The sequence below is a fragment of the Pipistrellus hanaki genome (genome assembly GCF_964339955.1).
Source record: "Pipistrellus hanaki genome assembly, chromosome: 11".
NCBI lineage: Eukaryota > Metazoa > Chordata > Mammalia > Chiroptera > Vespertilionidae > Pipistrellus > Pipistrellus hanaki.
The window spans coordinates 18,493,751-18,507,568 of record NC_140513.1 but is presented as its reverse complement, the minus strand read 5'-3'; the positions used below and the strand labels follow the sequence as shown (position 1 = coordinate 18,507,568).

General features: G+C 36.3%; 1 protein-coding gene across 1 annotated transcript in view; it reads left to right on the top strand.

The window, feature by feature from the left end:
* Positions 1 to 12,856, top strand: part of RAD23B (RAD23 homolog B, nucleotide excision repair protein) — a 32,840-nt gene extending 19,984 nt beyond the window's left edge. The window contains exons 5-10 of the mRNA XM_084899736.1: positions 197 to 249; positions 4,413 to 4,540; positions 4,884 to 5,016; positions 6,850 to 6,977; positions 7,658 to 7,843; positions 11,050 to 12,856. Of these exons, the coding sequence (XP_084755862.1) occupies positions 197 to 249; positions 4,413 to 4,540; positions 4,884 to 5,016; positions 6,850 to 6,977; positions 7,658 to 7,843; positions 11,050 to 11,163 (742 nt within the window). The 3' untranslated portion in view covers positions 11,164 to 12,856. The remainder of the gene's footprint in view (positions 1 to 196; positions 250 to 4,412; positions 4,541 to 4,883; positions 5,017 to 6,849; positions 6,978 to 7,657; positions 7,844 to 11,049) is intronic.
* The last annotated feature ends 962 nt before the right edge of the window (positions 12,857 to 13,818 follow it).

Genomic DNA, 13,818 nt, shown 5'->3' with positions numbered 1-13,818 from the left:
TTAAAATGATGGATTTGCAGAATGGAATGAGTATTAAGGTGAAAGTTCTCCGAAGTTATAGATAAAAAAAGCTTTGGGGGTTAGCCAGACTTGAGTTTAATTTAAAAAATCAAAGAATCTCTACAAATTAGATAGTTCCTAAACTTTAATATAAATTTTACATTCTTTCTGATATATTTTCTAAAACCTTTTACAGTACATCAGATTCTTCTCGGTCAAATCTTTTTGAAGATGCAACAAGTGCACTTGGTAAGTATCTACATTGTAAGTAACCTTATAAGAGATAGGGAAGAGGTTTAAGTTTAATTATCTGAATTATGATAATGTGTATGTTATGGTTGCTCATAATCAACCAAGCTGATTTAGATAATTTAATTGATAATTTAATTAATAATAGCTTTGTAAATTAATGTTTCATACATTGATTCCCCCCCCCCTTTTTTTTTTAATTGATTTTTTTACAGAGAGGAAGGGAGAGAGATAGAGAGTTAGAAATGTCGATGAGAGAGAAACATCGACTAGCTGCCTCCTGCACACCCCCCACTGGGGATGTGCCCGCAACCAACGTACATGCCCTTGACCGGAATCGAACCGGGGACCTTTCAGTCCCCAGACCGACGCTCTACCGCTGAGCCAAACCGGTTTCGACGTGATTCCTTTTTTTTTCTTCAAGATGGCTTGTTTTAAATTTTTCAGTTAGATTTGACATTCAATATTATGTTAGTTTCAGGTACACACATGGTCATTAGACATTTATATAACTTACAAAGTGATCCCCCCAATAAGTCTTGTTCTCACCCTAAGCGACCAGTCTCCTGATCAGTCGACCTTTAACAATTTGCATTGACACAGACTGACCACCAGGGGCAGATGCTGAATACAGGAGCTTCATCCTGGTGTGGTCTGTGCTCTCACACAACAGGTGCGCAGTTCAGCTGACCAATGTGTGCCAGACACAGCGGGGCTGGTGGGGGGTTGGGGGGGGCAGTGAGCAGGAGCAGCGTGGCCATCCAGGCTCAGCTCAGGCTCCTCCTGGCCACCTCCCGCTTCACACACTACTACATTCCTCTGGGGATGTCTGTGACTGCTGGTTTTGGCCTGCTCCCTGGTGTCAGTGGACGTCATAGCAACTGGTGAAACCGTCAGACACTTAGTATATTACACTTTAATTATATAGGATGTCCCTAAGCTGTACTCACATCCCCATAACTATTTTGTAACTGTGAATTATACTACTTAATCCCTTCACCTTTTGACCCAACTCTTCAATTCCCATCCCATCTGGCAACCATCTGTTTATTCTCTCAATCTAGGAGCTTGTTTGTCTTGCTTGTTCTTTTATTTTGTTTTTCAGATTTCATATCTAAATGAAATCATATGGAATTTGTCTTTTTCTGTTCAACCTATTTCACTCATCACCATACATTCTAGATCCATTCATATTGTCAGAAGAATACATTGAATCCTTTAAATTGTACTGTTAGAGTCAAGTGTACTTTTTTCCTTAAAGCACATAATTTTTATTTTCCAAATGAACTTTAAATGTTATTTTAACAAAGCTTGACCTGTGTGTTATAAAATGTTTTTGAAATGGGTATAAACTGTTACTAAAATCTGTCTTATAATTCATCTTTATTCACCTCTAGCCTTTATTTCAGCTTATAACCTTGTAGGTTCCCATTTATACCTTGTTGCTTATATTGTACTTGGAGTTTATTCCAACTTCCAATTTTACATACTGAATAATGTCTTTCCATTTTGTCTCCATACCTATTCTAGCAAAATCAGTTTTATTTTCCCGTCATTTTTCCATTCTTTAAACTGCCACCTAGAAAAATTATAATCTCCACCAACTCCTTAGTTTCCGGTTGACTCATCTTTTATTCTGTCATCTGATTCCTCTTTGTTCCCTTCTTTGCTTGTATTACCATCCACCCTCTACCAAAACTTTGGCATCATCCTTGGCCCTCTGCCTTTTGGCCTAATGAGACCAGGAGTCTTTGTCCCAAAGTTTCTGCTGCCATTTATTTGCCGTAGTTTATGCCCTTTCCTCACTGATATTCTTGAATTATCTGCTAATAACTGGCCTATTCTCTGTCATAGTGAACTTTCTAAAAGGTAAATCTAGTAATGTCATTGTTAGTTCATTTCACAGCTCATAGTGGCCTAGAAGATAAGTCCAAAGGTTCTTCATCATTACTTCTTTTTATTTTTAATTAAATATATTTGTATTGATTTTAGAGAGAGAGAAACATCAATAATGAGAGAGAATCGTTGATTGGCTGCCTCCTGCACATTCCCTACTGGGAATCGAGCCCACAACCTGGCCCTGGGCATGTGCCCAACCGCTGAGCTACTCTGACTGGGCCATCACTACTATTTTAGCTTTTGTCTTGTGTTATCCATTGTCCCTAATTTTGTTGAGTCATTAGCCTTTGTACCTTTTTTCTTTCATTGATTTCAGAGAGGAAGGGAGTGGGAGAGAAATAGAAAATTAATGATGACAGAGAATCATTGATCAGCTGCCTCCTACATGCCCCTACCAGGGATCAGGTCTGCAAACAGGCATGTGCCCTTGACCACAATCAAACCCAGAACCCTTCAATCTACAGGCCAATGCTCTATCCACTGAGCCAAACCAGCTAGGGCAGCCTTTGTATTTTTAATATCTAAAAAGTATCAAAATGCAACTTGATTAATTAGGAAGCATAATTTTAAGAGACGCAGCATGCTTAGGTGTAGGGGCTCTCTAGTCTGACAGCCTGTATTTGTGTCTCTGCACCATGACTTATCAGCTGTCCAGAATGGCATTAATTGCGTCTTTGTTCTCTTTTTTTCCCAGGCCAGGATGATTTAAACTATGTATTTTCTAATTAGGAAGGAATATATAAACCATTTGCTCTTTAGTGTCGTTGGTTAGGTAAGATAAGGTCTTGCAATTCACAAGGTGGCTGCAAGCTGCCCAAACTGTTTGGCCTTGTTTAATTTTATTATCTCAGTTTCCCCATTGCAGTTGCCCTGGGATTTTCCTAGCTTCTTACTATCCTGCCACAATAGGACCTACCAGATGTGTTAATAGATTAGATGTGAAAACGGGAAAGGGAATTGAAACCATTGAGGTTTTTAATTCAAGTATTTGGATGGATAGCGGTGCTATTTATTGAAGTGGAGATCGAAGATAATAATGGGACATATTGAGGGGGAAATCTTTAGAGATCCAAAGTCATGTATTGGTATTGGTTTAGGAATGAGTGGAATGTGAGGAACTGGACACAGTATGTGCAGAAGCTATCGCTATGAATGGGAGAGAGTAAACAAATGGACCAGTTCTTGAAAGAATAATTGGGATATGATGAAGGGAGGCCTGTCTTTGTTTTTAGAGTGACATTCAAGGACATAGTTAACTTCTGATCAGGATATTAAAGTGGAAAGGAAAAGGTGGAAGATAGACAAGGAAAATAACCAAAAGACCCAGTTCTTTGAGGAGACAAAAAAAGGAATAGTGGTGCCCAGAACAGGAGTAGGGAAAAAAGTGGCTTAAGTGAGGTAAAAGTGACATACTGAATGATAGTGCTTGATTCATTGTACCAGCTTTCTGTGGTACTTGAAATTCTAACTTTCTAGCTTTTAACCTCCTTCCCCTCTTCTACTTCGATAATAAAAGGTATCAAAAGAAAACAACTTTTATGGCAGAGCTGATTGCTTGAAATGGTCCTCCTTTTTCAAAGTCATGTTGCTGTCCTGGGCAATCTGCTAATTCTATCCTATATTTGTGTTACATTTATACCCTATATTTTTATTGTACTTATTAAACATACTATATTAGTTTTCTATTGCTACTTATTACTTGCAATAAGTTACCACAAACTTAGTGGTATAAAACAATACAGATTTATAGTTCTATTGGTTAGAAGTCTGACATGGACTAAAAATCATAGGACTAAATTACTGGGCTAAAATCAGGGCTGCATTCATTATTTTCTGGGGATTCTAGGGGGGAATTTATTCTATGTCCTTTCACCTTCTAGAGGCAGCATAGCATTTCTTAACTCTGCTTTTCTCTCCTTTTCTTTACACCTGTTTCTCTGATCCTCTTATCTGCTTCCCTCCTATTTTTAAGGACCCTTGTATTGGGCCCACTCACATAATCCAGGATAATTTCCCTATTTACCTGATGAGCAACCTTACTTCCCATTTGCCAGGTCATCCAACATATTTATAGGTTACAGGCATTGGCATGGGTGGAGAGGCATTATTCACCTAGCACATTGTAGTTCCTACTGTTATTCATCTTTGTATTCCCAGCACTTCAGTGCCTAAAACATTGTATATATTCATGAAGTATGGAGAGTGTTTGGCATTAAATGTTCTCTTTCTTTTCCTCCTCCCTCCTTGCTCTCAACTTTTTGTAGTGACAGGTCAGTCTTACGAGAATATGGTAACTGAGATCATGTCAATGGGCTATGAACGAGAGCAAGTAATTGCAGCCCTGAGAGCCAGTTTCAACAACCCTGATCGAGCGGTGGAGTATCTTTTAATGGTAAGAGACATTGATTTGTCATTCCATTCATATATGTATTCATTGATTGCTCCTTATATGTGCCCTGACTGGGGATTGAACCTGCAACCTTGGGATATCAGATGCTCTAACCCAGTGATCGCCAACCTTTTGGACCTCTCAGATGACCAATGGACCACGGGTTGGCGACCACTGCAGTCTAACCAACTAGCTAGTCTAACCTAACCTAGCTAGGGCTTGAGCCTTTACTTTTAATTGAAGCTTTTGGAAATTAGACAAGGATATTAAATATGTTAGTAAGTCTTTTACTCTGTATAATATTTTTAATGATGGGATATTTTAAAGCTTGGGAATTGTATTATAGGGAATTCCTGGAGACAGAGAAACTCAAGCTGTGGTTGATCCCCCTCCAGTAGCTACTACTGGGCCTCCTCAGTCTTCAGTGGCTGCAGCTGCAGCAACTACAACAGCAACAACTACAACAACAAGTTCTGGAGGTAAAGTGTAAGCTTTTGTCCTGAATTTGTACTGTAAAATAATTTAATCTGAAGTATTTTGAGGTGAGGTTTATTCCCACAGCATTTGGATAAATCCTAAAATATTCTTGCTTGTGTACCACATCATTGCTGTTGTTTTGATAGAGAGCATATTCTAAGGAAGAGATACTTCCCAGTTTTCCTTGTTACATTCTGAAGCCACTTTGAATGGTTTACTCACCTTGTCTCTTTCTCTCATTATAAATGTCATTGAGTATGTATAATTCCAAAACCAGTAGTATCTTAGTGGTTATTATACAACCAAGGAATTAAAACCTCAAAAGGTTTAAAATCTGTGTCTAGAGGTGAAAGCAAACTTGAATTCAAGTGTCTACTGGCCAATACCCACATTTCCATTGCCAAAAGTTTGACTACAAAGCAAAGTCTGGAGCCTGTGGTAGGCCCAGGAATTAATATTCTCCTGCATTCTTTCTTCTGTGTATTGAGAAAGGATTCAAACAGTTAATTTTGAAGAGGTCATTCATTAATGCATATTCTTGCTCTAATTACAGCAGTCAGTTCTGATTGATAAAAATTTCTAAGCACTTTGTGTACAGTCTCCCAGAGGACAGGAGAGACTTGTCATTTCTGGAGAATTAGCATGGGAATGGAAAGAGGAGGCACGGCTTTGATTCAGATTGAGGATGCTGCCCCATTCACTAGCACTTATTAAATAACTTAGTTTCTGAGTCTCATTTTCTTTACCTATAAAACTGGTCTTACATGAGGAAGAATAAATATCTGTGTCATGTGACCACTTTAATGTCAATGATTGTCTTAGAATAAAATTTAAGAAAAAACATATAAAATATTCTCATTATTCATTAGTAACCTCCAAACAATTCTTTTGTATGTAATTTTTTAATTTTGTATAACGTAACCAAATACAACCGCCGCCGCGCCCCCCCCCCCCCCCCCCAAACACACACACACAAGTCACAAGTTCTAGATCTTATACCTTATTTGGCATTATTATTATTAATATTATTATAAAGGGTTCTTGGATGAAGGAGTTCTAAATATTATTACTAGATTGTCTTGTGGCTTATCTCAAGATTTTATAGATTATAAATATTTAAAATTTGATGGCAATAAAATAATTTTCCAACAGTAATTCAGTTGTGTTAAAAACTCCATTTGATTTGTATACCTAAACTCTTTCTTAACTTGTAATTATTAAATACAGGGGTTGGCAAAAATAGGTTTACAGTGTGAGTATGTGAAATATAGTTTATTCTTTTTAAAAATATATTTTTATTGACTTCAGAGAGGAAGGAAGAGGGGGAAAGAGGTAGAAACATCAGTGATGATAGATGATCATTAATCGGCTGCCTCCTGCATACCCTCCACTGGGGATTGAGCCAACAACCTGAGCTTGTGCCCATGACCGGAATCGAACCTTGGATCGGATCCTTCAGCCTTCAGGCTGATTCTCTATATACTGGGCCAAACCATCTAGGCCACAGTTTATTCTTTTATTGTTAATTTGTATTTTTCCATACAAACAACTATAAACCTACTTTTGTTCACCCCTGTTACAAATTTTCCAGGAATTCAAGTTCAGATTGTTTTTGGGTTTTTGTTTGTTTTTTCTTAGTCCTGCTATATATTTTTATTAATAACTTTTGAGCAGCAGGAACAACTTTTAGTGCTTTTTATTTTTGATAGGGAACATGCAAAGCACAAGACCTCGGTATTTGTTACTTTCAGTGTCTCTGTCTAAATTATGATTGAACCAATTCTTTGTATATGTAATTAATACTTTTCTTTAACAATGTTTTATGTATATTTTAGGACATCCCCTTGAATTTTTACGGAATCAGCCTCAGTTTCAACAGATGAGACAGATTATTCAACAGAATCCTTCCCTGCTTCCAGCATTGCTACAACAGATAGGTCGAGAAAATCCTCAATTACTGCAGGTGACTATTTAACCATAGTTAATTTCAGAAGTGAGTTTAGAGTGCATCATATTTTAAGACCCCTTTCCCCTCCACCAACTCTAAACCATTCTAAGCTACTTTCCAAAATATGCTTCATAGATAGATGTACTAGTAAAAGAGTTGGGGATGGAGGTTGGATTAATTTTAGTTGCTCATATCATAAATTTGGGAATCATCTTATTAAAGAATCTGAGAAACTCTTCAGCAAAGAAACTTTTAACTTGTCTTTTTTCCCAAGCTTATTAGTAGAGCTTCGCCCCTTAGGAAACATACTTGTGGGCTTAATTAATGCTTATGTGACAAAGTATTTTGAGTTTGGTACATCATTGTACTGCCTGCTAGTGTGGAAGACATATGTAAGTTCTCTTTCCTCTTACAGTCATCAAGTGGTATTTTAGTATTGCTTTTATTTTTTGACAGTGTACATTTATGAAAAAGAATTTGAATTCTCTTAATTCTTCAGTGTTTATCTCACTCAAAAGTACCGAGCTTCTTTAATAATGTGCAAAGAATTATCCCCATAAAAACTTAATAATCTGGAATCAATCTAAAATATTATATTTGCAAAAGTTATAGTTTCTCTCTTATTTGTATTTAGAATTCTTTTTTCCTGAAGATACTTTATATCAATGTATTTTTTTCTGTCCTTCAAATCACAGCAAATTAGCCAACACCAGGAGCATTTTATTCAAATGTTAAATGAACCAGTTCAAGAAACTGGTGGTCAAGGAGGAGGAGGAGGAGGAGGAGGGAGTGGAGGAGGCAGTGGAGGAATTGCAGAAGCTGGAAGTGGTCACATGAACTACATTCAAGTAACGCCTCAGGAAAAAGAAGCTATAGAAAGGGTGAGTTTAAGTAAAACTAACATTTCAGTTCTTCAGACACAACAGTCACCTTTCCAATGCTCAGTGTTCACAGGGGGCTAGTGGCCACTGCATTGAATAGCACTGATCCATTTCCATCACAGGTGGAGTGCTTTTAGGCGGAATAGAGCGTTGTTGCCCCTGGGGATTGCTGGAAAGACAGACTTCTCAGGCCTGCTCTCCCATCTTGTTCTTTGTGAAGCCCAGGGACCAGCAATGAATACCATTCTAGCATGAAATAGTTGTAAATATATTACAAAACTAAAAATGTCATTGATGTTCTAAAATTCAGGCAGAAAATGATCTTTAGGAATGTGCCCAATTTAAGATGATCCATTTTCAGATTTATATTTCAGATTTTTAAATTTTACTACTGTCACTAAAATCAAAAGTGTGTATAACATACAGTAAATATCAGACCCTGCTATCCTGAATCTCTTCTCATCTTACCAGGGTGACAGTGTAGGTCATAGCACTGTAATAACCTGGTTTTTGTGATACTATGACTAATCATTTATTCTCTGGACCCATTGTTAACATTTATAAATAAGGAATCATAGTACTTGCCTGTTTCACAAAGTGTTCTGAAATGAAAATTCAGTATAGTGCAGTTTAACTTAGAAAATCATCTGGACAATAATTTTCCTTGTTTATGATATAAACATATCAAAGCAAGTGTTTAAGGTTTATAATTAGGTATTTCTTAATAGATTCCCCTCTGAGTAAATGACACTTTCTTCAATTGTTCTATAGCAACCTTTTGTTTTAGGTTAGTTAGGGTTATCAGTTCTTGATTTCTGTGTTGGAGAAGTTTTCTCTTATTGCTTGCTTTTAATTCATACTAGAGAGCCTGGTGCATGAAATTCGTGCACGGGGTGGAGGGGATCGCCTCAGCCCAACCTGCACCCTCCAATCAGAGACCCCTTGGGAGATGTCCTGTCCTAAACCAGAAGTCAGACATCCCTCTCTCAATCCTGGGCCGCTGGCTTCTAATTGCTCACCTGCCTGCCTTCCTGATCACCCCTAACTGCTGGCCTGGTTGCCCCTAACTGCCCTCCCCCACCCCTGCCGGCCTGATCACCCCTCACACATACACCCTTCTGCCAGCCTCATTGTCCCTCACTGCCCACCTCCCCTACCAGCCTGGTCATCTCACACAGTCTGCTGTTTAGTTGTTTGGTCATCCCTCACCAACCCCTCTGCCAGCCTGGTTGCCCAAGAGGGCCTGCTTGTTCAGTTGTTTAGTTGTCCCTCACTAACCCCTTTTCCAGCCTGGTCGTAGACAGCCATCTTGTGAGGGCATGAGGGTCAATTTGCATATTGCCTCTTCATTATATAGGATTTTCTATAATATCTTTCAGAAATACTCTATAGTCTTCAGTTTGTATTTTTTGTGTTAAATTTATTCCTAAGTATTTTTATTGTTTGTGATGCTATTATAAGTGAAATTATTTTCTTAATTTCATTTTTAAATTGTTCAGTTCTAGTTATATAAAAATATAATTTATTTGATTTTATATCTTCCAACCTTCCTGAACCTCATGTATTGATTTTGATCATTTGGATGTGTTCCTTGGGTATCTATGCGAAAGATACCATTTGCAAGTAGGCATGGTTTTACTTCTTTTCTAATATGGATGCATTATTTATTTGTTTGTTTTGTGTGACTAATTGCTATATCTACAGCCTCCTCTGTATTGTTGAAGAGAAGTGACAAGAGCTAACATTGCTTGTCTTAATCTGCATTTTCAAAGAAAATATTTCAGTCTTTCATTATTTAGGTTGTTAGCTATAGGTTTTATTAAATTCCTTTTATTGGGTTGAGGAAGTTTCCTTCTACTTCTAGTTGTGTATTTTTATCACAAAATGGTGTTGGATTCTGTCAAAGGCTTTTTGTGTGTTTATTAAGATCATCATGTAATTTTGTTCTTTTTCCTATTAATATCCTTTATTATGTTGGTTGATTTTTGTGTGTTGGAACAACCTTGTATTTCTGGGATAAACTCCAGTACTCAGTTATGGTGTACAATCTTTTTTTATAAAAGTTACTGGATTTGGTCTGCTAGTAGTACTTGGTTGAGGATTTCTGGATCCACATACAAAATATAGGTCTGTTGTTTTCTTGTGGTGTGTATGTCTGGTTTTGGTATAAGTGTAATAATACTAGTCATATAGAATGAGTTTGGGAAATGTTCCCTTATCATCTCTGTAGAAGAATTTGTGAAAAATCCATGTTAATTTTTCTCTAAATGGTTGCTAGAATTCACTAGTAAAGTAATCTGGGCCCAGCTTCTCTGTTCAGATTTCCTGATTCTTCTTGAGCCAATTTTGGTGGTTATGTTTTTGTTGTTGTTTTTGTTTTTTGGGGTTTTTTTTGTGTCTGTCATTCTAGAAATTGTCTATTTAATCTTTTATCTAATTTGTTCATAATATTTCCTTAATAGTTTTTATTTCTATAAAAATATAAATGTTTTCACATTATGATTTTAGTAATTTTAATCCTCAGCTCCCCCTTCCCCCCTTCTTCTTTTTGTCGGTATTATTGATCTAAAGAAAAAACACACTAACTTTTGGATTTATTTGCTAAGTCTCTTGTTGTAAGTTTCCATTTTATTTATTTTCTCAGTGATTTTATTTTTTCTGTCCTCTGCTTGCTTTGAAATTAATGTTTCCCTTTTTATAAATTTTTTTATTCATTTCAGAGAGAGGAAGGAGAGTTAAACATATTTTCCAGTTTCCTTTGTGATTTCTTCTTTAATCCGTTGGTTATTTTGGACTTATTTTAATTTCTACATGTTTATGAATTTTTCAAATTTCCTTCTATTATTGATTTTTAAGTTTATTCCATTGTGGTCAGAGAGCACATTTTGTATGATTTTAATCCTTTTAAATTCATTGAGGTTTCTTTTATGACCTAACATGGTCTTTATGGAGAATATTCATGTGTACTTAAAAAGGATGTGTTAAATGTTTTGTAAATGTCCATTAAGTCTTGTTGGTTTATTGTGTTGGTAAGTCCTTTATTAGCTTTTCAATCCTCTTTCTAGTTGATGCATCCATTATTGAACGTAGGGATATTGAAGTCTCCAACTATTGTTGAATTGTCTTTCTCCCTTCAATTCTGTCAGTTTTTGTTTCATGAATTTTGGAATTTTCAAAATTGATATATTTTCTTTCTTTTCTTACAGTTAAAGGCATTAGGATTTCCTGAAGGACTTGTGATACAAGCATACTTTGCTTGTGAGAAGAATGAGAACTTGGCTGCCAATTTTCTTCTACAGCAAAACTTTGATGAAGATTGAAAGGGACTTTTTTTTTTTTTTTTTTTTTTTTTTTTTTTTTAAATCTCACACTTCACACCAGTGCATTACACTAACTTTGTTCACTGGATTGTCTGGGATGACTTGGGCTCATATCCACAATACCTGTATAAGGTAGTAGATTATTGGGGGTGGGAGGGAGGGATCTAGGATAAATACAGTGCATGTCTGCTTCAATTAGCAGATGCTGCAGATCCACACAGTGTGTAAAATAGACAACCAAAAAAGCAGCTTTTGCAGGTCTCTATCTTGTATAAAACAGTAGGTAACTTCCTAGGTTTCACTCTTTTAGTGTACTAGACCCAGAAATTTAGTGTAATGCCCTGCTTTATATTTCTTTGACTTAACATTGGTTTCAGAAAGAATATTTGCTACCTAGAATCTACAGTCTCTATTTCATGGCAACACTGGATAATGGCTTTATGAAATTGAAACAAATTTGGAACAACTGCAAAGAAATGCCAAATAATTGATGGTTATTGTTGCTGCTTCAAATAAGTATAAAATTAATGTCAAGAAAGCCTATTCTTTCATGTTAAATACTTGGGTTGGGTGGAAAAGAAGGTCAACTTTTTCTTAAAGTGAAAATACTGCTATTTTAAAATCTCTTGATTGTTGAATGTGAGACCCTTCTGATATGATTTGAGAAGCTGTACAAGTATAGGCAGATTTACTTTCCTGTTTACATTTTTTTTGGTTTGTTTGGGGGAAAATTGGTAGGTGTCTAATTACTGTTTACTTCCTTGTTATATTGCAGTAAAAGTTTTAAAACCACCATTGCATGTTTGCTTTTGATGTATCCCTTTATGGAATTAGCACTTCGGGCCCAATGGAGAAATGCAGTGCTCACGCTCCCTCGTCCCTTGCCTCAGCAGAACCGTGCTTGTCACCAACTTGTGAATTCAAACTGCTGCCTTTCTTAAGCCCAACAAGGCTGATTCAGTTCAAAATTAATGCAAATTAATTTCAAATCTGGGTTTCTGATATTTGTAAGTGTTTTCTCTTATTGGATAAGAATGTATGGCCATTAAATTGCTTTCAAAAAGAGAAGGTGGACAGAACTATAATCCAGCATCTTTTATTTGAAAGACTAAGGAAATTTTTTGGATGGGTTGGGAGATGAGGCTGGGAAAGTACTTCGGAAAATATACAATCAAGACATCTCATAGCATATTAAAAGAAAACTCTTAATAGCAGTGTTGGCTTTTATCTGAATTTTTTCATCTCAGGTTTTTTTTTTTTTTTTTTTTTTTTTTTTTTTAATCTTCTTTATTGGCATTGTTATTTGATCATAAAGAGGGGGCAGATGTCTACTTGTTTTCAGTTTTCCAAATCTTTTCCTGACTATAAACAAGATTTTAAAGAAATTTTTTTCCCCCGCCATCTGATACTGAATTAAGAAGATGAATTTGCACAGATTTCTCCCTGCGTAATCTCTTGCAATAATCCTTAGCATCGTTTGGTGATGACTTTTAAGCTTTTACATCATGCACTCATAACCTGTCTCATTTGAAAATAAATGAAATCATGGTTTCTCCCCACAATGTTAATCATGTGACTTAATCTTCATGTGTTTATTCAGTAAACTCAACAGGCCTTTGGACTTTGTATTACATGTATGTTTTATAACGAATCATGCAAAATATCTCAGGAGAATAAAATGAGAATTTGTAAATATGTTCCCTCTTTCAAGACAGGAGTTGGGAAGAGGGATGGTATTTCTGGTTAGATCATGGAATATTTTATTTTATGACATTTTTTCTGCTACCTGATTGCTCACAGAAAAAGGATAAAAAACAAAACAAAACAGCAGCCTCTTCCTTACTCTGGGAAGTGACAGCAGAAGTTGGTGGCATGGAGCTTTTGTCCTTGGACAGCAAAACTACATAAGTGGGATTAATGATTACCGGAGGACAGTTCAGGCCAAGTTTTGACCATTCCTTGTTTATCTGCTTAAAGAACCAGACAAGACTTTATGAAAGAAATAGGCTTTTTGAGACCTTTTGTTGTCTTTTAATTTGCAAACAGTTTTGGTAATTCTCTTAATGTAAGTGACTTATTTGACTTTGGAATTTTGCATTTGAGGTATGTCATCTTCCTTGAAATGTTTTATTGTTTAGTTGCTCTGTGGAAAATGTGAGGAAGCTTAAGTTTATATTTGTTAAAATCTTACTGCCATCCCCAAGTCAAACATGTCTTTACATTGTTTAAAAAATACTGAAGTGTTCCATCAAATAATTTTTTTTCCTGTACGAGAAGGCTAGGATTCTAGACAATTATAAAATATTTTTAATACATCCAATATTGCATTTCTCATTTTTTAAGTGATTTTGCCATAAAATCTAAGACTGAAAGTTGCCAATGCCTCTCTCACCGATCCTGTTTTCTTCAGTGAATGGTGAAGGCAGCATGTAGAAGGCCAGGCACTAGCTCGGTTTTATTGGGTCTCCTATTTGTTTTTTCAACTAAATCAATATATTATAGAAATGGAGTGTCAGTCAAGTTTCATGAGGACTTTGAGAGATTTCGGTATCCCCATTCTTCATGCTGTAGAGCAGCCAGCCCAAGACTGCTACCAAATATTCAACCAAATGCCAGCAGTTTCAACAGGGAGTAAGGGCTTCCTGACCAAGTCGG